The following is a 27,279-nucleotide window of genomic DNA, read 5'->3' as shown; positions in this document are numbered from 1 at the left end:
ACATTCTTCTAGCGGCTTCCCCCCCCCCAAGTTGTGTCTGCGGGGCCTGCTGGGGGAGCTCGGGGAGTGAGTCTGTGCCCTTTGTCCGCTCCCTGGGGGTGTGCCTGCCCCTCTGGATTGACCATGCCGAGCCACCTCGACGGGGGCAGACCTGGCTGTCACCTGTCCCTCCCGAGGTCTAGTTGTTCCTCAAGGGCCTCATTTAAACCCACGGTGGAGGGTGCCGCCCATGCCTACATGATGAATCCTGATTTGAAATAACATGCTTTTCTTAAACTAAGATCATAGTTGTATAAAATATTTTGGAAGAAAGCTAACGCTATTCCAGCCTGTACTAAAATTACGTGCTTAGCATCCTCGCTGCACACTCAGCATGGCTCCTGCAGTCTCCCCACTCCAGCCTCCAGGTCACACGAACAGCCTCCGAAGGCCTGTGTGGCGTGTCTGAGACCTGTGATCACATGACGCCGATGGTGTCAGCTACTGTTGCTATGACTGATGTAGTGTCAGAATGTTCTAGTGTCAGATCTAATGAGTTTAGGAGGAATTTGATTCTGAAACTATTTTGAAACAATTTTTATAGTATTAAATATAATGCAAAATGTTCTTAAGCTCATTCACTTCACTCAGATTTCCAAGTCCTTCCCATGGCCGCCTCCTGAGCAGGGGCTGCTTCCCACCACCCCGAGGGTGTGCCCCCGGGCATCTCACAGCACCTCTCCCGTGGTGCCTGTGCGAGGTGTGGCACTCCCAGCCTCCCCACCCTCCGCGCCTGGGTCTGCAGGTCCTCAGCTGTGTCCTCTCCCTCCCCGTCCTCACGGTGACTTGTGCTCACCTCTCTCCTCCCTGCTGGGTGGTGACTCCCTGCTGGGTGGCATGCTCGGGCCACTTGGACTGGCCCGCAGGTCAGGAAGTATGGTCCCCACCCCGAGGTGGCACAGAGGAGGTGCTCAGTCAATGCTTCTTGATTTGGAAAAGGCTGCCAACAACACAGAAGGACCAGACTTGTGGTTTACGTAATTTCATGGGAGGGATTGAAGTGAGGTCACAGGTTTGTCTCCAGCTTGGTGGTGAGTTAGAGGCACAATAGCGTTGACGGTCAGTCACCTGCCTCCTCCTTTTCTGCTGACATGGGTTCACCTAGCCACTGTGTGTCTGGGCTTCCCGCCACGGAGCGGTCGCCGTCTCTGCTGCTTTCTCGGGCGTAGTGACAGGGTTCCCATAGGTGGGATCCTCGTGAAGGCAGCATGGTATAGAGCAGTTCTCGGGGTCAGCTCTGGACATAAGCAGTGGGCACCAGGGGAACGGATTTCACTGTACTGCTCTGGGTGCAGCTTATTTTGCTTTGTAGAAAAGTTGTCACACTGTGATGGCTGTTCTAACATTCACTGTAGGTCTGGCCTGTTTAAAAGCAATGCCGTGAGCGTTGCTCATCACTGACTCCTCCTTTCCTTCCAGTTCAAGTTACTCTTCTGATGCTCTGGATTTCGAGACCAAGCACAGATTGGACCCTGTGTTTGATTCTCCAAGAATGTCCCGGCGTAGTTTGCGCCTGGCCACCACCACGTACGGCACTGAGGGTGGCCAGGTGGGGGATGCTGACTCCTGCCCCAGCAACACGGCCTCCCTGAAGGACACAGCAGCCAGGTGAGCCCACTCCTTTGTGCTCACACATGTGTTAACACCAACTAGAGCCAAACACACATGCCTGTTGGCCCAAAAGACCAACCTCTTGAATTTGAGGACATGAGCGCACACAGATCCACATGTGGCTGTGTGGCTTTGCCACGAATAGGGGCTGACAAGGGCTATGGAATGAGTGGGTTGTCGGTGTTGGTGTTCTGCAGTCAAGGTTTTCCAGTTCTGAAAGCCAGGAGAGGGTGTGGGTATCGTCACATGGGCACCATCACCTTCGCAGCAGGACCGGACCCTCAGCTGTGCCACCAGAGGCTGTTCAGGGTGCAGGGCCATTGCAGCCAGTCTGTATACTAAAAGCCGTGTGTACTAACAGGCTTACCTGTGCTCATGACCTCTGGGGCACCCTTCACCACTTCTGTACCCAGAAGGAGCACAAGTGGGCAAGGTCTGTGTGCGTTGGAGAAAGAGAGTGAACATGACAGGTCTCCTGTGGGCCGCTCAGATGGGAGTGACCAGCTTCCCCTAAAGGGCTCTTTCTCTCAGGAACGGGGATGGTGGCTGTTAGGATAGGATGCCGAGGGCACAGTGGGGCTGGAATGGTGTCTGCAGCCCTGCTCCTGTGAGGAGTCCACTCAGTGCACTCGTCACTGTCACCTCGGAGTTTAGAGAATGAAGTTCTGTACCTACCTCCACCCGGGAGATACATGAAGGAGCCCCGAGAGCTGCAGGTGAATACAGTTGGTGCTTGGCGTGAGAACACCCAGCTGTGACCGGTTCCTAACGCCACCTGCTCTCACCCACCACTGTTCCCTCAAGGGGGCGTCTGCCCTTGGTCCTAGCCATGTGCAGTGTCTGAAAACAGTAGTTTTCAAGGCCTTCATCTTTGTCATATGTGCTTAGTGTGAGTGTGGAAATTACTTTAGATTACAGGCTTTCCTACTGGACTTAATGTCTTTCCTGGTGACTGAGAAGTGGAAGGGGGTGTGTATGAGTGTGTGGCCACTTGACTTAAAAAGGAAGGGAGGGTTAAATTTAGAAACCATATACTTTTTTATTTTTATACTTAGGCTGTTTTTATATTTAGGTTATTTTAAGTTTTAACCACTAGTTTTAGAAAGAGCTCTTGGACCCCGGCTTAGGACATCCTGATCCAGGTCAATCGATATTTCATTACAGCAAAGATGTAAAAAGATGCTGCCTTAAAAATGCTATTTAACCCGGCTGGTGTGGCTCAGCGGTCGAGTGTTGACCCGCGAACCAGGAGGTCACTATTTGATTCCAGGTTGGGGCCCATGCAGGGTGTGGGCTCGATCCCCAGTCGGAGGCGTGCAGGGGGCAGCCGGTCCGTGACTCTCATCATGGATGTTTCTCTCTCTTGCTCTGAAAGCAATAAAGACATGTTTTTTAAAATGCTGTGTTTGTTGTCAGAGGTTTTGTGTGGGTAAAATACATTCTCTTTTACAAGAAAAAGTCTACGCCTTGTTCCCCATTCCTTCCTTTCAGAACCACAAAGCAGCGCAGAAACGCGAGCAAGCTGGCCTTCAGTGTGAACCGCCACTCGAGGCAGGCTGCTGCCCGCCAGAGCGGTGGTCCGCAGGGCACGGCCTGCCCACGGCCCCCCGTGCTGGACGAGTCTCTTATCCAAGAGCAGACCAGAGTGGACCACTTCTGGGGTGAGTTGTCTGCAGTTGGTTATTGTATTGTTCTGGAAGGAGGAGGTCATGGCCAATGGAGCCCAGGAAGATCAGAGTTTTCCTCTAGACTCAGGGATGCAGGCGTGGAAGCTGCCTCAGCTGCTGCCCCGGGCTGTGCTGCTGGTGCACTCAGTGCGCAGTCGTCTGCTGTCGGGTAGTGAGCGAGGACAGCTGTGCTGAGGGCATCGCTTTGTGGGCTGTTTGAGCAGTCGCTGTGCAGTCACCAGCGTGATTTGAGGTTCCAGGCGGCGCTCGGTGGCGAGGCAGGCACAGTGTTTCTGACTCATTGGACAGCACCCAGTGTAGACAGTGACTGGAATTGTCGCTGCGCTGACTTGATGGAGGCAGCCAGTGCAGTCCCGTCCTGTAGGAATGCCGTACTGTGGGAGGGACACTGTGACGGGCACAGAGCTGTGGCCCTGTCCCCTCGGGGTCCTGGCCGGCCCTTGGAGAAGACCGGGAGACCCAGATTTGTTCCAGGAGTTTAGTGCTACTTTGGGGACGCGAGGCAGCTGACAGAGGACGTGTGGGCTAGGGATGCCGTGTCTGAGAGCGGGGCCTGCCCCGCGAGTCCTCCCCAGCGCGCTGCGTCCTTAGCGCAGGTTGTGCGGGTGCAGATCAGAGACGTCCTCCCACCTCAGTCAGAAGAAGGTGTGTGTGTGTGGAGAAATCCCTGTCAGTTTTAGGCATTTTAGGAGGTAAATCTTGACCAGTGCCACGATGCTGACTTATTAACCATTGTAACCTTTTTTGAGTGAGTTTTGCTGTTTCGATCATTTGCGCTCAACTGCAAAAATATGTGTGTGTTCTAGGTCTTGATGATGATGGAGATCTTAAAGGTAATGACTTCAGTCCTTTTCGCCCCTGCCTTTTAAGATGCAAGTTTTTGTTGGGTTTCCACAGACTGAGAAACGGGCTCCCTCTGCTTTTTGAAACCTTCAGGTGGAAATAAAGCTGCTGTTCAGGGAAATGGCAACATGGCCGCAGATGCATCCTGGAGCAACGGCTACACGTGCAGGGCCTGCAGCCTGCTGTCCGAGCGCCAGGACACGGTCCCCGGGCATGCCACCGCCCTTGGCGCCACCTCCAGGGTGTACTCGAGGGACAGGAGTCAGAAACGTAAGTTCCACTCATTTAAGAGCTAGAAAAAGAATTCATGTGCTGCAGCCCCTCTTACAAACCTGGTGTTGAAGGCCCAGCCCCCGTACTCCTCCTGTCGTAGACTTGGACTCGGTCATCCTGCACAAGGTTAAGAAACGCACCGAAAGTTAGCTTCGTTCCTTCTCACTCTCTTTCAGCTTCTGTTTTACGGTCAGTGCTTCTGTCCCGAGGAGTCCCTGAAACTGTAAATTTGTACTTAGATGAAACCAGTGGAACTGCGGTCACTCTGAGACGTGCACGTGCACCGGAGGAGCGGCTCCATGTGCTGCTCGCTCCTCGGTGCCAGAGGGGTTTGTGCCGGTGGGAGTGAGGCCCCTCGTCCCCTGGTCTCTAGAGCCCATGACCAAGGGAACTTCAGGCTTGCAGGCAGCTCAGCACTGGCCCTGTTGAGGTGGCAGCTCTCATTTCATGGACTCCCAGTGTGTAGCCACCGCCACTGGCGAGCCAGGTGGACGTCAGAGTCCTGGCTGCAGTGGCTGGAACACACGTCCTTGGAGAGGGCTCTGGAGCCATGTGGCTGTCACAACTGTAGCCGGCCTTGCACACCATCCTGTGGGGCTTCCTCCTGGTCCCCTTCCAGATTCCATGGGGTGGCTGCAGCGCCTCTGCTGGCCCAGGCCCTCGTCAGCCCGACTTACTGCCCCATGGTCACTGCTCACGTGCACATGGGGAGGTTAGGGAGCCCTAGACTTGAAACCTGCATCACCTCATTTCTGGTGTGCTCCTGGCGTGCTCAGTCTAAGAGCTGGTCTGCCCGGCAAGCCTGGAGCCATGCGCGCAGGTGATACGAGGCATGGGGAAGTGCCAGCAGGTAGGGCAGTGTCTGGTTTACCGTGTTCCTGGCTGTGCCCGGCCACGAGGGCACTCAGTGACCATTTCTCAGATGATTGGACATAAGGGACAATGGTACCAGGACTGAGCGGTCTTGTCGCAGCTGCTGATGCTTCTGGCTCTGTCTGCTGTGGCGTTACTGACATCCCAGCCGTCCTACCACGCACTAGGAAAGCAGAAGGAGAGGGGCGGGTAGACTCAACAGGAGGACTTCCCTTCTAACACGGGGGTCGCATCGAACCTGCGCTGCCATGTGGAGCCCAGCACAGGCTCTGCCCCAGTGTCTCCTGGACCCTCACGGCAGCCCTGTGGGACTCTGGCACGTGGCTGTCCCCACCGGGCTGGCTGTCAAAAGGCTTAGCTAGCTCCGCACCTTGCTGGAAAGCGATAGAGCCGGCAGGATGCTGTCGCAGGGCTCCCCACACAAGATGCACTGGGGAGCGGGCGTTGAGGCTGTGTTGACGCACGCCATCGCTGCGTTGAACAGTGTTACCCTGAGAGTGGGAGCACGCTGCTCACAGATGTGTTAGGAACGCGTGCTGCTTCCCCGTGGCCTCCGCTCGGGTCAGAGCAGAGGTTCAGCTGTGTGTCCATAGCAGCCACTGTCCTGAGCTCAGCGATGCTCTGAGTGTCTCCACGCGTGGACTGGGGGTGGCCTCTGGAAAGCCGTCACTGAATGCCCTGGCTTAGATCACTCTTGACTGTTTTTGAGGGGAAAACAAGTTTTATATATATTTATATTTTATCTCTATTCTTTCTTTCTTTTTTTAAATCCCCACCCCAGGATATTTTTTCCATTGGTTTTTCAGAGAGTAGAAGGGGGAGAGAGAGAGAGAAACATTGATGTGAGAGGGACACATCGATTGCTTGCCTCCCACACACGCCCCGGCTGGGGCCAGGGATGGAGCCTGCAACCCAGGCGTGTGCCCTTGACCAGAATCGAACCCGGGACCCTTCAGTTCGCAGGCCAGTGCTCTAACCACTGAGCAAGACCGGTCAGGGCTGTTATTTCTTTTTTATTACAGTTTATATTCAGTGTTATTTATTAGTTTCAGGTATATTTTTATTTGCTTTGGGTGTCTGTTATCGCTTCCCTTGCTGCTTTAGATTATAACAGTGATTTGTAGAACCAACTAATATATCGCTCTTAAAGCGTCTGTCCCTGATGATGTGAGTAAAATGTTGATGAAGAACATTGGAAAAATACAGAGTTGTGCGAGGGAGAAAATCAAATCCACTTAACTCACCCCCCCCCCCCCCCCCGCCTCCACCCACCTCCCAGCAAGGGCCACCCACGCTGGGCTGCCGTCCAGGTTCCCGGGCACAGCGGTCACACTGGGCGCGTGGTTGTATGGAACCTCATTGACTTAAGATACACTTCACTTAACGCCCCCCATCAAAAGGCTTTAAAAGGCTTCACAGTCTTTTTCTTGGGCCGTCAAACAGCCCACAAAGCAGGGTGCTGATGAGACGCGGCCACGCGGCTGGGTCAGAAAGGGGCGCCCGGCCCTTACCACCCTCAGCCCCCCTGGCCTCCAGGCTGTTGTGTTGTAGTTCACACAGAAGTAGCAGGAGTTAGAATCTGAAGACAGACTCTTCTGTGTTCCCTAAGGCAGCACTTACGTCCCTGAGTAAAGGGTGTAAATTAACTTAAAAAAGCGGGTGGTTCCTTTGAAAAACTGTGAGCTGGCTGGTGGTTTAGAGCAGAGTTCTGCCCACTGAAGCAGCCGTCATGGTTAGGGAAGCGAGGGCCGAGGGTCTGCTGCCTCCCGGTGGGTGGTGAGCAGGCTCTGGGGCTGGGGCCGCACCCGGCCGGTGCGGTGGGCTTGTCGCTGCAGAAGCTGAGCCCGCTGCGCAGACACACCTGTGGGTGCTCGACTGCTCGGGCAGCTTCTGAGCCAAGCAGCTCGGCTCCTGGCGACGAGCTTGACGGAGGAGCGGTGCTGGCTGAGGCACCGCCGCTGAGGACACCATTGCTGGCAGTTCAGATGCATCGGAGCCCTGTCCCAGCCAGCGGCTTCTCAGTAAGCGTCGTGCTGAGAAGGGCCACGTACAGTTGCAGTTCCAGTAGGTTCTCCTTGTCGACTCCCCGAATGCGGTCCCATCTGCCCCGAGGCGGCACCACCAGGGTCTCCAGCCCACACTCTTTCCACTTCTTTACATCTTCAACTTAATGGGTGGAAATTGGGGCTTTGGGTTTTATCCTCAGGGAGACTGACCCTGCGTCACCTCTTACTAAATGGCTTCTCCTTTCCAGCCTCTGTTCAGAGTGCAGAGCAGGGGAACAGGCGGGCTTGAAGCCGGTAGCCCTGCCCTCGTGTGTCCTCTCGTACAGGCGCCGGTTCCCCAGCGGCCACTGCTTTACGAAGCCGAGCAAAGCTCTCGTCTCATTTCTTTAGCATTGCTCCAGCTCCGGAGTCCCCCTCCCTGCTGGCCTCACGCCGTGTATTCTGGACGACGGGGGCTTTGCTGAGCGGGAGGAAGGGGGGCCCAGTGTTAGACCCGTAGAAGCAAGTATTTCATCCGCCACTCGGTGAAGAAACTTTTCCAGGGGTAAAAAGTTCCAGCGACTACACCTTACAGACTCACCCTGCACGTTTCAGGTTCATGGGAGAAAAGTCTCGGGGGTCACACGGTGTTTTCTGAAGCTCGGGCATAGTGCAAAGGCGCCAAGTGCGGCAAGGCCCCCTTGGTCCAGCCTCCGTGACTGAGCGGTGCCTCCCGAGGCTGTGTGGTTTGTTTCTGTTGCCCCTCCTGCCAGTGCTGTGACACGTCCTTGAAGGCACACGCCTTACCTGCAGTCCTCCTGGCAGGCGATGCAGGAAAGTGGGCTGCGGTCAGGTGGGGAGTGGTTACCGCAGTATCTGAATGTGGGAGAGTGTGTGTGTGAACAGGATTGGGGTGAAATGGTCTCAAATTGGGTATGTTACGAAGTTGCTGGTGAGAGATTTGCGTCGGCAGCTCTGCCTCGTCGCGGTGACGTGTCACCGCAGGTGGTGCCGTTTGTCATTACGGCTTCCAGGTTGTGGTCTCTGGTGTCCATTTAAAAAGCGGAGTCTGCTTTGTCTGAAGCGAGTTATTTGACTGACTGATAGGGGAGGAGGAGTTGGCTTGTGGGAGGGAATTAACTGTGTTCACGGTTTTTTGATAGGCGGTGCGTCTTTCTGCGTGGATAGGATTCTGTGGCTGGCCACGCTCACTTCGGCGTCTCTGTCATCATTCTTAGTGCAACTTTTTCAAGTGGTTTTAATGAAGCTCAATTATGAATCAGAAAATTACAAATTGAAAAGCTGTGAATCAGAAGGTACTTAATTACTTTCTTACTCTTTTTTCCACCAAGCTATGCTCTCAAGGTGGAGAAAGCTCTGCGCTTCCCAGCGTGGCACGGTCACGTTTCTGCTCGCGGCCTCAGCCAGATCTCTCCTGGTGCTTTGCCCTTCCTCTGGGAGCTGGCGAGGGCCTCCGCGCTCTGTACGTAGCTGTTCCTGACAGCTGACCAGTGTGTGGGCATTGGTGTGTCACTTGTGCTTTAATCCCCACCCGAGGATGTGCTCACTGACTTTTTTTCAAGAGGGGGAGAGCGAGAGAGAGAAACACCGATCGGTTGCCCCACCTGCGCGCCCTGACCGGGGGTTGAACCTACAACCTAGGCGTGTGCCCTGATCAGGAATTGAACCCACAGCCTTTGGGCGTAGGGAACGGTGCTCCCACCAGCTGAGCCACCCGGCCAGGGCTGTCAGTCACTTTTTAAATAAGTTAATATACTCAACTTCTGATTCTACTTTTTCAAAGCAAAAACAACTTATTGGAATGACATTTAGAATGATGTTTTTAACATTTTTAAGCAGCCCATCTTTGTATTACAGTGGTGGGCGCACTGTTTAGCCAGGGGGGACTTGAAAATCTCTTCCTAACCAGAGCCCGTCACCTGCGCTCGCCTGCCTGCGCCAGCCCCAGCCGCGCTGAAGCAGGAGGGGCGGCCTCGCCTGTTCTCTGGCCTGCGGCTCCCTTGGGGTCTGAGACGGTTGGACCTCGCGGAGCTTCCTAAGCCTCTTTTGCGTGTGTTGCAGCTCATTCCGATCCCTGTGGGAGGATGACAGTAAAAGAGTGTCTCAGAGAGGACGGTCGCCTCAGTGTAAATGGGGAGTCGCTGTGTAAGTATGGCCTCACTCGCGCCCTCTGCTCTGCAGGGCTTCCCGCAGCCTGGGCCGTGGCCCCGATGCCCTCGGTGCTTCGTCCGCGGGGCCCGTGGCCCTCACGGTGGGAGGGCTGGCAGAGCTCCTGCTTACACCGTAACAGTAGAAGCTACTAACCACCGGGATGCATTTGCTTTGAGTCTTGTCTTTTTTCATAATCGAGTTTCCTAATTTTTTCGGAACTGCCATTGTTGTGCACAGTTTTCAAATGGACAAGATTTGCATATTAATCTGTCACATTAACTGCTTGTCACCACCACCCGCAGGCAATGACTATGAGGGGATGGAGCACCTTGAAACACACACAGCCACCCACTTGCAGTCCTCCGGGACAGGAAGGGCAGCGGGGACCGCAGGGACCACCCTTTCCCGCGCAGGTTGATCGCAGTTTTCTTGTTTTACCATGTTCCGCACAAATGTCTTTTCTTGTTTGTATTGGAATTCAGGGCTCATTAGAGACAGATGGGATTCACCTACCTTTGGTTTAAAATATGGGGACTGCCTCTCTTAAATGACTTTGTAAGTGCATTTAGGAGTACAAGCAAAGGACTCCTTAGAGGCTTAATTAAAGGCTCGTAAAACCCTGGTCCCTCCCGTCCGGGGTGGGAACACCCGCCTGCGGAGCCGCTGTCCACCCTGAGCTGTGCGACCAGGAGTCACACACCAGTTAGGTGTCCTCCAGCTCACACTGCGGCCTTCTCGGTACGGGGCCTTGTTTTAGGCAGCCTTGTGTTTTGTTTTTTTAAAGCTGAGCTTTAAAATTAATTGTCAGCTGTTAAACATAAAACAATAGATTTTAAAACCCTTTTAAGCCACATTTCTTTCCACGTGAGCCATGTTGGAATTAATAGTCTCGGGAGTCAGCGCACAAGTGCTAAGGGCGTCTGCACCTTTCAGCAGCTGCTCCTGGAAGTGAAAGGAACTGGCCCCGCAGCTGTGAGTCTTAGGAGCCGGGCGCTGGGGCAGGCGCAGGGTTTCACTCTCCAGTGGCCCTAGGGTGCTGAGGACGTGCGCCTGTGGGGTGGCTTTCTCCTGGGTCCTGAGTCGTCACTGTCTCCCCTGTGGAATTTTATTTCCTTCGAAGCACTTCATCATCGCTCCAGTGAAGCCTGCGGGCTGCGGCCCCACCGCACGGGGCTTCCCGGGCCTGCGGGCAGGAGGGAGGGAGGCTGTTCACGGAGAGCAGGGCTCAGTTTGTTTTGTGTCGGGCTTGGACTTAGTGTCCTGTGCTTTTTCCTGAGAAGGGAGTTGACTTCTGGTAGGAGAGAGTCTTGGTAGAGTCGCACTAGCCGTGGGCGTGCCGTGTGGTCGCTGTCTCTGTCTGTGTTTGAGTGTGCCTCTGCGCGTCTCGTCTGCCACAGGTCACGTCTCCAAGCAGACGCTGCGGAGGATCGGAGCTGCGGGGCGGTTTGCGGCGCAGGCCGTGCTGTCGGTCCTCTGGGTGGCCGTGTTGGCTCCAGGTGGTTATTTTGGCTTTGTGTTCACACTCTTTCTGGGTCTCGGGCAGTTAACACCTGCACTGCACGGTCTACCTAACCGGCCAGAATGTGAGGCTAGGCTTCCGTGTCCGCCCCTCGCTGTGACGTGCTCCACCTGTGCTTCGGGTTGCATGGGCTGTCTCTGTCCCTCGGCTGTCGGGGTTTGTGAGAGTCCAGCTGCCTGGTTGGACTGTAACGGAGACGCATGCCCTGGTGTGTCCTGTCCCGAATCTTGTCTGGTGTGCTGACGAGCCTTCCGCGTGGCTTTGCAGCTTGTCTCTGTCCGTGTGGAGCGTGCGGATGCGCCCGCCGTGCTGACCAGCATCTCCTAACACACCGCCTCCCTCACCACAGCCTCACCCCCTCGCCAGTGTCCGTTAGTCAGCCTCCTGTGCTTCCAGCGCCGCCTCCGCTGGAACAGCTCCTTCGGGAGCCTGCTTTCCTGGGAACAGTCCCCGAGACCACCTGCTGTTCTCTCTTCCAGGGAAGGCCGCCGCCGGGATATTCTGGTGGCTGGGGAGTGGATGGTACCAGTTCGTTACTTTGGTTTCTTGGCTGAATGTGTTTCTTCTTACAAGGTAAGGAAACTGACGTCACGTCAGCCTCGAGTCTTAAGGAACTGATTCTGGGCTAATTGCAGGCTGTCATTTGGTTTATTCTTTCATAGTGATTTAGCTTATATTTACAGTTTTTGTCGTTTGGTATGTTAATACCAATGCTCCCGTGTTCTTATTTAATTCTTCAAACCACCCCTGTGAGAAGGGAAAGGCCGGTGCCATTCCTGAGGAAAACGGGCAGGGTGCAGGGGTCAGGGGGCAAGGCCCAGGCCCCACAGTGAGGAGGGGGTGTCAGCCCTGGGCCAGGCCCTTTGACTGCTCGGGGCAGTTCCCACGGCACCAGGTCACCTCAGTGGGCAGATGACCAAGGTTCTCCGGTGCCCTTCCCATAGCCCCGGGCATAGCCTGTGTCTGCTTGTTGACGTGGGCCGTGGGCCGGGAGGCACGGCTCTCCTGTGGGTGCACACACCTTGCAGGCGGAAGTGTGGCTGCATTTCTGACCCTGCACTCCCGCCTACAGTGGGCCGCTCTGTAGGGATCGTCTGGGGAGGGAGCCTGCCCCGCGCCGCCTCCACGTAAACCTTTCCTCTTGTCCTTAGGGGCCTTCGAAGCATCTGCAGGTTGTTGATCTTGCTCATTCCACTGTTGCTTCTGCTAGGTAAGTCGGGTTTGGCTTTGTGGCCTTCGTGGTTAATACGCACACGCATGTAAACGAGTGAGGGTCGCGTGCCTCTGTGCACCTCGCGGGAGGCGGTGCACGTGCTGCGCAGCAGCCGTGGTGGTTTCCTCTCCTCCAGGCGCAGGCCTTTCCTTGCGGGGCCAGGGCGGTTTCCTCTCCCTCCTGCCCGTGTTCAACTGGACGCACACACTCAGAACACAGAGGGCCGATGATCCCAAGGACATGTTCACGCCGGATACTTCCCACCTGAGCCGGCCTCCCGAGGTAACCAGCTGAAGGCTCTCACCTGGCCCTGCAGGTCTGCTTTGAGAGGATGCTTTCGTACGACTGCGAGCAGGCCGCTCAGCCGGGCGCCTGGTTTAGAAAATACTTTAAATTCAAGCTCCTTAAATGCTCTGGAATAGTTCAGATAACGCATCTGTAACATAACCTCGTAATTCAGTTAATCTGAAGAATAACAGTGTTCGTTACTTTGAAAGTATAGAAAGTGTAGAGAAGGAAGTGGAAACCAGCCTAGCCTGCCACGTAGGAAACTCACAGATGACGGACGTGCTCGCATTTTCCTCTCATGTGTTCGTGTGCATTATAGTTGATGTTTTGCAGTAATGTTCTGTGTTGTATTTTTTTGTTAAAGATTTTTTTATTGATTTGTAGAGAGAGAGGAAGGGGGGGCGGGGGTGAGAGAGAAACATTGATGTGAGAGCAACTTGCTGCCTCCTGCACACACCCCCTGGGAATGGAGCCTGCAACCCTGGCATGTGCCCTGATTGGGAATTGAACCGGCAACCCCTCGAGCCCAGGGCAGTGCCCGACCGACCGACCCGTGCAGGGCTCTGTTTTGTAGCGTTGACTTAGCGTGCACTAAGGGTTACTTGCTGCTGGTGTAACATCTCACTTGCGTTGCTGTGGGAATGCCTTCTTCTGTTTCAGGGTGCCGCTGAGGCGTCTCCCTGGCGCTGGATGAATGAGGTAGAAAGGCAGGTGACCTCCCTGTCTGGACAGTGTCAGAGCCGTGACGAGAAGCTGAGAGAACTGACAGCTTCGCTTCAGAAGCTGCAGGTGCGGGTGGACCAGATGGACGGCGGGGGTGCAGGGATGTCGTCTTTGGTGAAGAGCCTGGTGGGGCAGCATCTAAAGGACTTGGAAGCCGGTGGGCTGCTGGGCTCCAAGGTGAGGCTGGGGGGCCCTTCCCGTCTTGTTTCCTCTGGGAACCCAGGACGTGAGAGGCACAGCCGTGGGGTGTGGTTGTGTTTTCTGTGTCAGAACCTGAGAAAATGCACCAGTTTTGAGGAGAGTGGGCCATCAGTTCTTTCCTCTGGGATACCAAGTAAACTAGGCACCCGTGCAGAGGCTCGTGGTCCATGCGAAACAGCTGCTGCTCCGCAGCACATCAAGTCCCTGCGGGCTCAGGATCCCACGGGGGCCCAGGCTGGCAGCCTTTACGGCAGTTTACGTGCATTCTCTTTTAAAGAAAACAAGTGGCATTTAGAAAAAGAGTCAGTTTATGGAGTGTTCTGTAAACTCATGTTAAGACAGGTTCTAAGTTTGGTTAGCTGAGTACAGATGTGCCTGCTGCGGTTACACTGCCTTCCGATGTTTGCCTGGCACAGTGTGGTCATGGGGATCCTGAGGCAGGCAGAGTCCAACTTTCTTCTGAGGCGGCCACATGACTTATCTAATTACCTGGCAGTTGGCGATCTGCTGTCTCTTCCCTGGGCTCCTGGCACGTATCCTTCTTACATGGGTACATTTTCCAGCATGTGCCGCCAGGTGCACAGAGCTCTGTACATTTACATTAACACTAAATTAATGTAGTTTCTCTGTTGCAGTAGCCACATTTCAAGTGCACAGTGGTGCACGTGGCTGGTGGCTCAGACATAGGACCGGTTCACCGTGGCACCAAGTTCTCCCGGGCCGTCCAGTTGGGCAGACTCTGGGTGCCAGGAAGCTGACAGCTGATTTAGGAACACCTTTCTCCATTCCCGCTCCCTGGGCTTGTCTTTCCAGCTGCCCTGCATCCCTGTGCTCTGGTTTATCTTGTTTTTAATCTCACTGTTATGTGAATTTTTGTAAGTCATTGTGGTTATGTTTCGCAGTGAGGCGGGGTGTACGTTAAGTGAAACTCCTCATACAAGAAGGGAGGTTGCTTTCTTGGTCTGTCTCCTGGCCTGGGTTGTAGTCTTTGCGAGGAGCAGCTCTGTTCTCTGCCTGCTGCTGGCCCTGGGCCGCTGTCCTTTGATGGTGGGCTTGGCAGTGGTTGCCTAGACCCTCCAGGGAGTGTGTCTGACCATCTTGCTGTAGCTTCGGCTTCTAAGAATTGTTGAAGAAGCTGGTGGGAAGATGTTGAGCAAACTTACTCTTTTTCAGCAGTTACCTTGTGCTGAAAGCTTGGCTCTTCCCTCAGGTCACGCGCCTGTCACTCCCTTCTCTGCCCACAGGAGAGGCCGGGCCCAGCCACTCAGTGCTTAGTTACTTTAGTCGCCTGAGACCGTCTGCTCTGAAGGGTGTTACCAGGGCTCTGTTCCTAATAAATGTCCACCTGCCACTTTTCATGGGCGTGTAAGGGACTGGGGAGGAATAAAAGTGTTTCCCGATTATTTCAACCTCAAGTCACCAAGTGCAGCGGGCGCTTCAGGAATAGCTACTGGACACGTTGTGGTTGATTTGCTTTCTCCAAGCGTGTTCTGGTGACGACAGGGCCTCTTAGTTAAGATCCGCAGTAGCCACAAAAGCTCCCTGTGCGTTTCTGCACCGGTCTCAGGTCTCTAAAGCTGGAGGTGAAGGTGAGCACTGCTGGGGGTGGGGGGCGGGTGACCCTCCCAGGGTGCTATGCCAGGCTGACCGAACGCTCTCTAAGTTTTGGATATTTTGTGTAGAAATAACTTGCCAGGTTTTTGTTTATTTGCTGCTTACCTTTCTCTGCCGTTTGCTCACTTTCCTTTCAAGACCGACTCTGTGACCTTCCCCCAAGGACACGAGTTGCGCATCTCCAGCCTGGAAGACCTCCTGGGACGACTGGCAGAGAAAGCCGAGGTAGTCCTTCTTGTAGCTGTGGCCCCGCAGCATGCTTCCCTAAGTAAAAGCCATGGGGTCAGTGTCCTCACTCCCCAGCTGTTCAGGTGCCCCTTTCACGTGTTGGCTACTGTCCTTTGTAAAACTGAGACTATCCTGCCTGTTCCCAAGTTTTCCCTGAGTGGCTCCATTTTACTGCTTTGATGCTTCATGAGTGTGTCCAGCCCACTGGTTCCAAGGTGTCTTTCGAGGGGGAGGCCTGCACCCGGGTGTCGGCCAGGCCACAGGGCACGGCTGGGAAAGCCAGGGGCCAGATCCCGAGTCTGCCTCCTGCTTGTCAGCCTCCTCCAGAGAGGAGGGACCTGATCTTTGACAGAAGCTGCCAGTTTTCTGGTGGGGAAACCTGAAGTCGATAGAGGCCAGAGGCCAGGGTGTTGCACTGGGCACAGAGCAGGCACAGCAGGGGGCCTGTCTGCTGGCTGACCTCAGCGTTGGGCGGGGCACAGCCCTTTGGGGACCTCGGATGGTGCTGTGTTACCAACCGTGTCACAGCTGGGCGAGTTCAGCTCGGTACCTGGTGAGGTGTTTTTGTGGTGCCGAGGGGAGGGGCCTCACTTGGCCTCCTTTGCGCTTGGCCGGCCCTGAGTCTGCGGGAAGAGACCTGTGCTCAGGTGTGGCCTGTCCACCTGGTGCAGTGTGGCGGCCTGTGCTGGGAGCAGACCCTGCTGTCAGCTCTTAGTGGGGAGTTTGTGTTCCCATGTCCTGTGCTCGCCACGGGAGCGACTGCCGGGGCCCTGGTGCTGGTCCCGAGCTGCGCATGTGGAAGGTGCATCGAGCTGTCCCTGGTGGCCGGCGCTCCTCTCCGAGTTTGAGGAGGCAGCCGCTCACCTGCCCGCCTGCAGGCCTGGACTCCGGGTTGTGGAGGAGAAACCCGACAGGCGCCAGTTTACACGTCCAGTGTGTGCATAGAGCTAATCGAGTGCGTGGTTTTTTGAGACATTACCACGTGGTGGTGCAAACAGAGTGTTTCTCGTACTTTTTAGGCCATCCAGAAGGAATTAGAACAGACCAAGCTGAGGACAGAGAGGTAGGAGAATTCAGTATTCGTCCTGGGGTGGGGCAGCCGCGCTGGGGGTGACAGGCCTCTGTAGGGGACTCACAGCTGTGTGTCTTCCTGGGCAGCCCTCTGGAGCCGCCTGAGTACAGAGGGGTCTGAGGGGCTTGTGACCATCCATTTCTCTGCTCACAGCACTCCCAAGGGCAGTGGCACCCCTTCCTTTGACCTGGGGTGCTTGGAGGGCTGCCCTCAGTGTGCAGATAAGTGGGGCTTATGTCACGGTTGGGGGGACTCTGTGCCTGTCGCTCAGCTGGCACCATGGGCATCGAAGCTCAGCCTTGTCGTGTGGGCAAGACCTCTGCCTTGTGAAATGGGCCATTTGCAGCAAGGCTGCAGCCTGTCCTATTCTGAGCAGGGCTCCTGGCCTCTTCTGAGCCAGTTCTTTGCCATCTGAACAGTCCAGTCCCTCAGCAGCTTCCTGGGGTGTGAGATTTGGCTCCTCACTGCACCTGGTGCGTCCCTCTGTGGCCACCCTTCCCCTAAGTCACTGACACTGTGGACTTCCCCTTCCCTCGACTGAGCGCAGCCTGTCTCTTCACACCTTAATTCATCCACACAAGTCATGCCTGCCCCCTACGCCCTACCCCCCATTTGTCTAAATATGACACCTTCACCCTTCGTTGCTCAACGATTCCTGAGGCTCCACCAGGGACCCAGCGAGGAGCTTGAGTCTCCCTGTGCTCTCCGGGCTGCTGTGTGTGCTGTGGGCCTGCTGTCGGGGTTTGGCCATGTGGCCCCTGGAAGGACAGTGGATGAATCACAGCCTGTTCAATAGAAATGTGTTCGATGTGCTGATATGCAGACCCTCAAGTGTTGACCTGGGAGTGTGCTCTTTAGAGTATGAATTGTTGGCGTCTCAGCTACTATACCTACTCATAACCAAATACTAATATAATATTGCAGTATTTTATATTATGCAATTCCTACACAAAAAAATGTTATTAAACCTGACGCTGAAACCATACATTTTTAGTTCACTAATCCCATCCATTAGCGTGAAAAGTTCATACTCAGCTTTGTGATGGTTACTGATAAATACGATCTCACCTTTGAAGTCTTTTTAATAATTATGAGGAGAGAGAGTAAATATTGAACAGCTTTGAGAGAGCTTTCCCGGCCCTGTTAGCACACATTAGGCAGGTAGGTGCCTCCTCACGGGCGTGGGTGAACCTCGGGGACTCGGACTTGAATGTGGGGACCTTCCTGTGCGTGTGGGACAGGTTGACAGTCGCACACTGGGTCTTGGGCCGCACAGCTTCTACCAGAGTTCACTGAACCTGTTCTCCCCCCCACTCCACCCCACTGCCAGCGGGGCAGAGCAAGAGCAGCACCTGCTGTCCATGGTGACACAGCTGGAGCGCGAGCTGGGCCACCTGAAATCAGAATTGTCAGCTTGGCAGCCTCTGAAGAACGGCTGTGAGAAGGTCCACACAATACACGAAAAAGTAAGTTTCCTCCGATTTTACATGTTGTGTGATCATAAAAAGTAAAAGAACACGCGAATTATTTAATGTTTATTAATTTTCTTTTTAAAACTTCATTTTACTGTATTTGAAGATTTTAAAATTTTAAAATAATTAAAGCGTCCTCTCTTGAATTTCCCGTCCGGTAACGTGCCACGTTAACACTGCGTGACCCTCCCCCGCTGGCTGTGCGCACAGCCCCGCGCTGGCGTTCATTGCGCCTGCAGCTTCGTCTCATGCCCTGCGTCCCTGGCCTGCCTTCAGGCCCACGTCCTTGTGCAGAAGAGGGACCGAGACGCTTAGAGCTGCAGCAAGTGGGAACACGAACATCTGCATGCAGAAGTCACCATAAGTCAGTCAGTAGGTGGGGGACAGGCACGTCCCTGCTGTGCGGGAAGCCTGAGTTAGTGGGACACAGTGGCAGCGTGGGCCAGGCATGGGAGCCTGGAGCTTCGTCTCAGTCACAGGTTGAAAATTCAGATGAATGACTGGCCTTGGCCTGTTTGGCTCAGTGGTTAGAGCGTCAGCCTGCGGACTGAAGGGTCCTGGGTTCAGTTCCAGCCAAGGGCACAAACCTCTTTTGCAGGCTCGATCCCCGGCCTGGTCTGGGTGTGTGCAGGAGGCAGCCCATCTACGTGTCTCTCTCACATCAGTGTTTCTCTCTCTCCCTTCACCTCTCTCTGAAAAGCATGGAAAAAACACCCTCAGGTGCGGGTTGAAAAAAAAAGAATGAGATGAATGACTGGTCTTGTTTTGTTAATGCTCACCTGAGGGGTTTTTTTCCCACTGATTTTTTTAGAGAGTTGGTGGGAAGAGGAGGGCACAGATGAGAGACATCGGTGGGTTGCCTCCCGCACACGCCCAGACCGGGGCAGAGAACCAAACCAGCAGCCCAGGTGCGTGCCCTTAACCAGGAATAGAACCCGAGACCCTTGGATGCGCCATCCGACACTCGAACCCCTGAGCCACTGGCCAGGGCCGAGTGACTGTTCTTCAGGCTCGTGGGGGGAGAGGTGACGAGTTCCTGCGGCTGGTGGGATTGTGAATGCCTCCAGCCTTTGGCAGACAGTCTTAAGTTGTTAACCAGTTGCAAAGACACAGACTGAAACGAGCTACCACGCTGTGTGTGACGCCCCCCGGAGAGGAGGCCGTGGTGCCAGCAGCCTCCGAGTGTTACGTTATGGCGTTAGCAGGCAGGGCCTGCGGGGCTGGGTGCCAGCATTTCCGTGGCCAGTCAGGGCAGTCCATGCTGCGGACTGTCTCAGCCCCGCCTGGGTGCGTGAGTGCTGCACACAGTCCCAGGATGCCGGCTGCTCCCCCGCCTCTGCCCAGTGCCGTTCAGTACAGAAGTGTGTGTGGAAATAACGCGTGTGGGTATTTCTGGATACACGGTTACGCTTAAAGTGTCCCTCATCTCTGCACCTCGTCTCTGCACCTCCCCCGTGGGCCTCCTAGATGCCGGGGTGGGCGAGGCTGGCACCTGGACACAGCGCCCCCTCCCTCGGCCTGCAGGCACACGTTCCACTTGGGCCATGCCCTCTCCTCCTCCTGCGCTCTCTAGCCTACTCCAGCGTTTCTCGGGGGGTTCTTAAGTTTAACATGAAGGGGAAATCATGTCGTTTACATGATGGGCATTGAGCTGGGGATACTGCCTGGGTACCCAAGGAGACGGGAGTACGGAGCCAAAATGATTTCTGCTTTGTTTTCTCATGACTTTACTAGGTCGATGCCCAAGTCAGAGAGACCGTCCGACTCCTGTTCTCTGACGAACAGCAAGGTGGGTCTCTCGACTGGCTGATCCAGAGGCTGTCCTCTCAGTTTGTCGGCAAGGACGAGCTGCAGGTTCTGCTGCGAGAGTTGGAGCTGCGGATACTGAAGAACATCTCCTACCACGTTTCTGTGACCAAACAGATGCCGACGTCGGACGTTGTCATGTCCGCAGTGAACACAGAGGGGGTTTCTGGGATCACAGAAGCGGTAGGTGGATATCAAGGAGAGGTTAAACCTGTCGTGGCGAGAGGGTGGCCACGTTCCTCAGCAGCGGAGATATGGCGGTGACCTCGAGGGTGCTCAGTACAGGGCAGGGTGCAGAGAGGCGGTCGGGCCCCGTCATAGCTGCTTCTTGGGGGTGCTTTATGTTTTATTAACCTTCTTGCCCCAAAGTGCCATCTGCCTGGTGGCCACACACACGGTGCCAGGTCACATTCCCCGCTCGGAACCTGCTTTGTCACCACTTCATGCACCAGAGGGCCTCTGGCTGAGGGGCTGGGAGGCGGTGTGCGCCCCGTGAACAGGCTCCAGTGCCCTCCCATGTCTGTCCGGGGCCCCACTGTGGTGCAGACTGAAGTTTGGATTTGCCAAAACATCCCCCGTGCCTGTTATCCCCAAAATAGGGCCAACTGACAGCCTTCTCCCTGAAACGTTTGGCGCCCACACCTGTGTTAACAGCCTTCTCTCTCCTCCCTGGGTCGGCGTCCCCTCCTGCGCCTGCTCCCATTTAGCAAGCACACGTCATCGTGAACAACGCGCTGAAGCTGTACTCCCAGGACAAGACCGGCATGGTGGACTTCGCCTTGGAGTCTGGCGGTCAGTCAGTTCCTCTGATTCCTGAGCAGATGGTCACCTGTTGGCCCAGTGCAGCCTTAGTAGCTGCGCCCCACCCCACCCAGCAGCCAGCACTCGGAGCTTTCAGAAACCTGAGAGCACAGCCGGCCTCACCCACCCCATCATCTTGGAGGGTCTCCCCTGGGAGGGCTGGGGCTGTGCTGATGTGCGCACAGCAGCTGTGGGTAAGCCCGTCAGCAACGTCCCAGATTGGGGCATTTCAGTGTCTTTTGGGGTCGCTCTATGTCAGAGTTGACCAGGGTGCTGGTGGCTTCTGGTCTTGTGTGTGTCTAAGCACAGGCCTGTCTCAGTTCACTGCATGTCCCAGGTGGCGCGTTTCTGTGTTTTACCCTCAGCCGAGTGTGTTTTTAGTGGCTCTTTTAGAAAGGGGGAGAGCGACAGAGAGAAACATCTGTTGATCACCTCCCGTTCCCGCTCTGACCGGGGATTGAACCACAGTGCTCAGGGCACTTTTTTTTTTATATAACAAATTGAAGGCACCACCAGCAGAAAAACAACGCTCTTTATTGTGATCCCCGCTTTCTGTGGTGGTCGCCCAGGTGCACCTGCCAGGGCACCTGCACAGACGTGGAGACCTGCACAGTAATGGGAGTGACAGGGCGGTTCCTCCCGGCATTGGGGAGGTCCTTCCAGCACCTGCCTCCTGCGGGACCACACAGTCCAGCAGGGACGGGTCATTGTAGCATCGAGGAAGCGGAGCAAACTCCATGGAGAGGTGGTGGGATCCCCAAGGAAATAAGGAAAGTGGGTTCTATCTGCAGCTGTGTGTATGCCCCAGACCAGAAATTCCAGGGCCGGGCATGTCTGAAAGATGAGAATTGTGGTGTAGTGATGTGTCGTGGTCCACATATGTACTTTCCGTCACCTGACCTCTCTGTGACACGTGGATCTAACACGGGACATTTTCGTGAAGAAACAGCAAGTGTGTGTAGGATGCAAGACGTCCAGCCAGTGGGGAGGCTTTGCACCGCACGTGTACAGAAAGTCTCGGTTTCCTGGATTTTTAAAACTTAGGCTTGACAGAGGAGGGCCGGTGGGCTAGTGTTTCTTGGAGAAAAGGAGGTTCTGCGTACACGCAGGATATTGAAGGGCTGGAGCATCCTGCAGGGTAGCAGTGGTTTTAGAGCCCGCAGTCTCAGGTGCCCTTTCCCAGGAGGGTAAGAGGTGTGATGGCCTGTACCCGCGGCAGACACGTCCCAGCCCAGCGGTGGGCCGTGGTCTTGTGTCCGGTCACTGGGGCCTATTGAGTCAGCCCTCTAAACCTTGCCAGCGAGGACAGTGGTGCCCGATCCAACTCATTATTCATTTAGAAACATGAACAGCCCTGGCTGGTGTGGCTCAGTTGGTTGGAACATTGTGTACTGAAAGGTCGCAGGTTTGATTCCAGGTCAGGGCACATACCTAGATTACAAGTTCGATCCCCGATTGGGGTTGGGGTGCATATGGAAGGCAACCAATCCATGTTTCTCTCTCACATCAATGTTTCTCTTCCCTTCTCCCCTTTCCTCTCTAAAAAGTCAATAAAAACATCCTCAGGTGAAGATTTAAAAAAAAAAATCATGAACAAAAGTTTACTCAGAGTTGCTGCCCCAGTAGGTGCAGACAGGGGGAGGAACCAGTGTTTAAGGGCCTTCCTTCTGGTGGCAGCAGGTACAGATTGTGTGTCGGAGAGCAGTCACACTCCTGACACTGCATTTAGGAAAATTGAAACAGGTTGGGGCTGATCCCAAAGTAGAGGCTTCTTGGTACAAGTGACAAACTTGAGAAGTTTAAACATCAGAGCACCCCCCCCCCCCGAGGTGGTAACAACACTGGTTCCAGAGTGAAGACGCAGGTGCTGACACGGACTTACCTTTGCTTTAAGGTGGCAGCATCTTGAGTACGCGCTGCTCCGAAACGTACGAGACCAAGACGGCGCTCATCAGCCTGTTCGGCATCCCACTGTGGTACTTCTCCCAGTCCCCCCGCGTCGTGATCCAGGTGAGGAGCTCTTCGGGACGGGCGTCATCAGGTGCCTGTTGTGTCCGACTCCGTGATGTAGTTTCTAGCTTTTTGTTACAGTGTAAAGTACGTGTAGGAGAGCGTGCAGTTGTGGTGCACAGCTCCGTGAGCTTGCACACAGTGGGCATGTGCAGGACCAGCACCGCCTGGGAGTCAGTGGTGCCATCACCAGTCACCCCTCAGGTCCCTCTTGCCCCAGGATTGACTGGTAACAGTGAGAGGCTAACTCTGTCCCGTCCTGAGTGTGAGCAGGCGTGGCTGTTGCAGCTGCAGGGCCCACTGGAGCGTCGCTGTGCCTGCTCGTGACTTGGGGGGGGTGAGCCCTGCAGGCTGCAACCACGCACCTGCTGGCTCGGGCGGTGCTGCCCTCCCAGTGCCTCACTCGCCCCGTCTTACCAATTTGAAGGACTGGAGTGTGGAGACTTGAGATCGTCAGATGCATTCATTTGACCTCAGGACTAAACTGCTGTTCTACATTAATGGTGTTTTTGGAAGAAAATTCAGATGATTTTTTATGTGAAATGTTAGCGTGAGAGTGACCTTGCACTTAGAGACCAGACCACAAGCTCAGCCTAAAAGAATTCATGGATGAGGCGAGCACTGAGTTAGTCTCCACAAACTTAAAATGCTGGGCCCTGGTGCTGTCCCAACAGTAATCTGTCCTCGGTGCCGGCTGGTGTCTGACGTGCGGGACTGCTGACCTCTCTTCGTCCTTGCACTTGTCTGTCACCATGGTCCACAGGTCCCCCGCTCACTCTGTACACAGACATGGGCTCTGCGAGGCCTTGGGCGCACGGGGCTGCCCTTTGCCACCCATTATGTGGGCCTGGGTGCCCAGCTCGGTCACCTGGTGGTCGGGAAGCAGCTGTCCTCTACACGGTAGACACGTGAGAGCGAGAAAGAACCAGTCACCTGACCGGGAAGGAGGGTGGGAACTGCTGGCTGTCATGGGTGAGCGACAGATGGTGGATGCTCACAGGAGGGAATGTTGTGCCAGGTGGAGGGTACGCGCCCACCCTCTGCCTGGGCAGCACAGCCACCCCGGGCTCAGACCCAGACCTCTTGGGAGAAGGCACAGCTATAGCTCACTGAACGCAGCCACACCAGCGGAACCTGCCAGAAATCCACTTGGCACAGAGCCCCCGAGGGGCTGCAGGGAGACTGCGGGCCTCCCACCACTGGCGAGCATAGTCCTCGGGGTCAACACTTTAGGACTAGGCCCCTTCTCACAGGGCGGGCAGAGGGGCGACTGGAACCCAGGGGCACAAAGGACGGAGAATGGTATGTTTCCCTCGTCTCAGTCTACCCTGCCCTCTCTCTCGACTTGCGCACGGAGACCTATTGTGGCCAGCACCGTGGGGCAGCTGGTGCCGGGGCACGTGAAAGTCCCACCATCCATGTTTAGTGCCTTTGCCAGTATCTCAGGGATGGGAGTGGGAATGTGGGTCAGAGGGTTGATGTTGCCAGGGTCGGGCTTCCTGAGCTTGCACGGTTTGCACCTTGACCAGCGCCTGTGAGCCTGCGCTTCCCACAGCCTCAGTGACAGGTATTGTCCGCCTTTGGGATGGTGGCCTGTTAGGTGAGCCACGGCGACACCGGCCACGTAAACTTGGGTTTCTCGTTCCTGTGCAAGGTGGACCCCTCACGTGGTTGGGGACCACTCACACCTCCTTGTGTTTGACCTGTGCTTATGTCCGAGGCCTGGCTTCTGAACTCTGCAGGACTTGCCTGTGGACTGGAGACAGTCCCCGTCAGCATTTGAGTGGCAGACCCCTCCCCCAGTGTTTTGATCTTGCTCATGGTGATTATTTTACCATGTAAAAATTCTTCTATTTTTATTTCAATATTATCAGTCTTTTTTCTTACTGCTTCTATTTTATGAATAGTTAAGCACTTGTTCAACTGTTAAGTCTTGGTGTTTTGCCTTTCTCCAGCCTGACATATATCCAGGTAACTGCTGGGCATTCCGAGGCTCCCAGGGGTACCTGGTGGTGCGGTTGTCGATGGAGATCCACCCGACCAGCTTCACTCTGGAGCACATACCAAAGACGCTGTCACCCACAGGCAACATCACCAGCGCCCCCAAAGACTTCTCCGTCTACGTGAGTGTGCTTGGGCCCTGGAGGCTCCACAGGGTGCTCTCCCAGCTCAGGGCTGCTTCTGAAGCACTGCAGGCAGCCGTGGGCCGCGCAGAGGGACAGTCAGCTCCCTGCTGCTGGTCAGCTTGCCCACGTTCTTTCAGCTGCTGCCCTCGTCTCAGTGATGGGGGAACAGCCCTGAACAAAAGGCCCGCGATAACGGCCTTCCAGAGGCCCCTTTCGTGACGGAGACTGGTTTCCCCACCCGCACTAACGAGAAGCAGCTAAGTCACTGTTGTTGTCCGTGATTCAGTGATGGTCTGGTTTTGGTTTCAGGGACTAGAAAATGAGTATCAAGAAGAAGGGCAGCTGCTGGGACAGTTTGTGTTCGACCAGGACGGGGAGTCACTCCAGATGTTCCCGGTCCCGGTGAGCACCTGCACCTCACACTGGTCCCCAGTTCCCTCGCCCCTGAGTCACTGGACCTGCTGCTTTAGCAAACTGTCAGAAGTGCGTGAAGGTCAGCTCTGGGGAAAGGGGAGCTGAGCCTCCTGCTTTTCCCTGAATGAGCCTTTTTAGTACACGTTTTGCTCCCCTGAACGTGTCCTGTCCTGAGCCAAGTCTGTGGCTCCTGGTGAGTTCTCGGCTTCACCTGAGTGCTGCGTCCTGCATTAAGTGCCTTGGGCTGTATTGGAACTTTCAAATAGCGTCGTTGGGACAGTGTTGGGCTCAGGAGTGTTAATATGAAATAAGTTAATTTTTTTTGTCCCCTTTGATTTCAGAAAAGGCCTGAAAGAGCTTTTCAAATAGTGGAACTCCGGATTTTTTCTAACTGGGGCCATCCTGAATACACCTGTCTCTATCGGTTCAGAGTTCACGGAGAGCCTGCCAAGTAGGGACTCCTCCCTGCTGTTGTACATTGTGTATATACTGGGGCAGCCTGAGACACCGGACCCCCCTTCCCTCGCGGATGAGCGCGTAGGGAACGACAGGATGACGTCACCTGTTAAATGTTGCCGACTGCCAGCAGCAGACGCGGGAATTGGAGCAATAAATGTTGTGACACCCGCTTGCCGTTGTGTCCATAGGAAATTGCGTGTGGAGTGCTTGGGTTTTGGGAGCTCCGTTAGCAGGTGGTTTCGGGAAGTCGTTGAATGTATGGTTCACAAAGACACTTTGTTTTGGGGATTTGTTTTTAACATAAAGCTTTTTATATTTGTGTTTTCTCGACATCAGGAACAGAGTAAATGAAGTTAACAGGTTTGATATGTCTTGCAGCTTCTGCACTTAGCCGTTCACTGGGGGCCAGATGTATATTCTGTGTTCAGTCCAGCACTCAGCTCTTTCAGGGAAAATCAGTGTCACCAAATCTCAGTCCTCAACTCCTTCCCTTTAGGGCGGGTTTGTCCTCCACCCAGCACCAGGTGGGGAGATGACGAAGTGTGGTTTTCTGCTCAGTTTCCTCTGCTGAGAAAAATGTTCATTCAGGGCTCGGTGTGCAGACACCCGTCAGGAACACAGAGCTGCACTGGTGTGGGCCGAAGTGGGTCTGATTGGGGAGGGGACCTCTGGGTGTAAACACACAGAAACGCAGTTCTCAGGGCTCCTCCCTTTGGGTACCCCTGGAGGTTCACTTCACAGTATGAATAGGAACCACGAGATCCGATCTCATGGGGGTTTTCAGGTTTTCTTTAGAATTTTGCTGAAAAGGAAACACTAACATGCTCCACATCATTCAGAGGCTGTTTTTATTCCACTGTGGAACCAAAGGAGACTGTCTGGCGTGGCCAGTTCATAAAACCCTGTGTCTTACAGCTTCCTTGCGGCAGCGCTCAGTACCGGTGCAGGGGTGTCGGCCGTTCTCTTTTGATTCCTGAGATGTGTTTTGGTGATAATTAACATTTAACACTGAGTCTATTTAACTGAGCAGACTTTATAAGTGAGATATCCACGAGGCACTTACGGTGTTACCGATGTTTTACCTTAAAATTATTTAACTTTTATTTGGGTTAAGAGTGTTTCTTGGTGTACCATAAATTGTTGTATTTTCAGGAAAAGATAAAATGATGGTGCTGACAGGTCCTCTGGCATTTTATGTATATTGCACAGCAGTCCTCCAGTTCAGGAGCCTGGTGGCTTTTTATTAGCTTAGAGTGGGAACTAAAGCCTGTGCAGTTGAGTTGGATAAAATGTATGCAGATGTTTCCTGTATTACAGGATAAGTATATAAATCAGAATTTCCTATATAAAACTGAATTTGGGAGTTGGGGTGGAACTATTTTGAATATTAATTTATTTTTAAAGATGCAGGATAGGACTTTGTGCAGTGTATTTTTGTAAATGCTTTTCCAAATATGTCTCTGGTAGTGCTGCTGCTGCCACCAAACTGATGCTATTGAAATGTTTAAATAAAGAATTTAATTTTTAAAAGTGCACGTGATACTTCAAGTGACTAATAAACAGCGCCTCTCGGTCGGGTCGCTGTGTCTGCCCCGGGGCTGGGTTCGCTGCCCTCTGCCTGCGGTGTCGGGACTCGAGGGAGCCCGCCCCGTCCCGCCCCGCGCTCCCCGGGGCCCCGCTGTGCAGTCGGGACGCCCACCTGCACGAAGGGCTGGCTTGCAGGGCGGGTCGCTCGACGAGGAAATGGGGGAGGGGTGACCTCCCCGAGCACCCTGTGGTCCTGCTGGCGACCGGCGGGCGGGGCGCGTCCAGCCCCTCCGGGTTTGCTGGCGAGCACAGGCTGGGGCAG

The 27,279-nt window shown here is 54.6% G+C and overlaps 1 protein-coding gene across 21 annotated transcripts in view; it reads left to right on the top strand.

Moving 5' to 3' along the window:
* SUN1 (Sad1 and UNC84 domain containing 1) overlaps positions 1-25,602 on the top strand; it is a 43,593-nt gene extending 17,991 nt beyond the window's left edge. For 14 of the 21 annotated variants that reach the window (XM_081134270.1, XM_081134280.1, XM_081134266.1 and 11 more), the window contains 21 exons: positions 1,459-1,647; positions 3,142-3,311; positions 4,145-4,171; positions 4,275-4,451; positions 8,476-8,628; positions 9,395-9,478; positions 9,787-9,897; positions 10,882-10,980; positions 11,483-11,576; positions 12,155-12,213; positions 12,353-12,498; positions 13,165-13,404; positions 15,181-15,267; positions 16,290-16,333; positions 17,673-17,808; positions 19,549-19,803; positions 20,328-20,412; positions 22,316-22,431; positions 24,387-24,554; positions 24,867-24,959; positions 25,313-25,602. In XM_081134270.1, coding sequence (XP_080990396.1) covers positions 1,459-1,647; positions 3,142-3,311; positions 4,145-4,171; positions 4,275-4,451; positions 8,476-8,628; positions 9,395-9,478; positions 9,787-9,897; positions 10,882-10,980; positions 11,483-11,576; positions 12,155-12,213; positions 12,353-12,498; positions 13,165-13,404; positions 15,181-15,267; positions 16,290-16,333; positions 17,673-17,808; positions 19,549-19,803; positions 20,328-20,412; positions 22,316-22,431; positions 24,387-24,554; positions 24,867-24,959; positions 25,313-25,426 — 2,647 coding nt within the window. In that variant the 3' untranslated portion in view covers positions 25,427-25,602. The remainder of the gene's footprint in view (positions 1-1,458; positions 1,648-3,141; positions 3,312-4,144; positions 4,172-4,274; positions 4,452-8,475; positions 8,629-9,394; positions 9,479-9,786; positions 9,898-10,881; positions 10,981-11,482; positions 11,577-12,154; positions 12,214-12,352; positions 12,499-13,164; positions 13,405-15,180; positions 15,268-16,289; positions 16,334-17,672; positions 17,809-19,548; positions 19,804-20,327; positions 20,413-22,315; positions 22,432-24,386; positions 24,555-24,866; positions 24,960-25,312) is intronic. The other 7 variants (XM_081134273.1, XM_081134272.1, XM_081134278.1 and 4 more) reach the window with 2 other exon arrangements.
* The last annotated feature ends 1,677 nt before the right edge of the window (positions 25,603-27,279 follow it).

Source organism: Miniopterus schreibersii, assembly GCF_964146895.1.
Source record: "Miniopterus schreibersii genome assembly, chromosome: 4".
Lineage (NCBI taxonomy): Eukaryota > Metazoa > Chordata > Mammalia > Chiroptera > Miniopteridae > Miniopterus > Miniopterus schreibersii.
The sequence above is the reverse complement of the archived record's forward strand: the minus strand, read 5'-3'. Positions and strand labels throughout refer to the sequence as shown.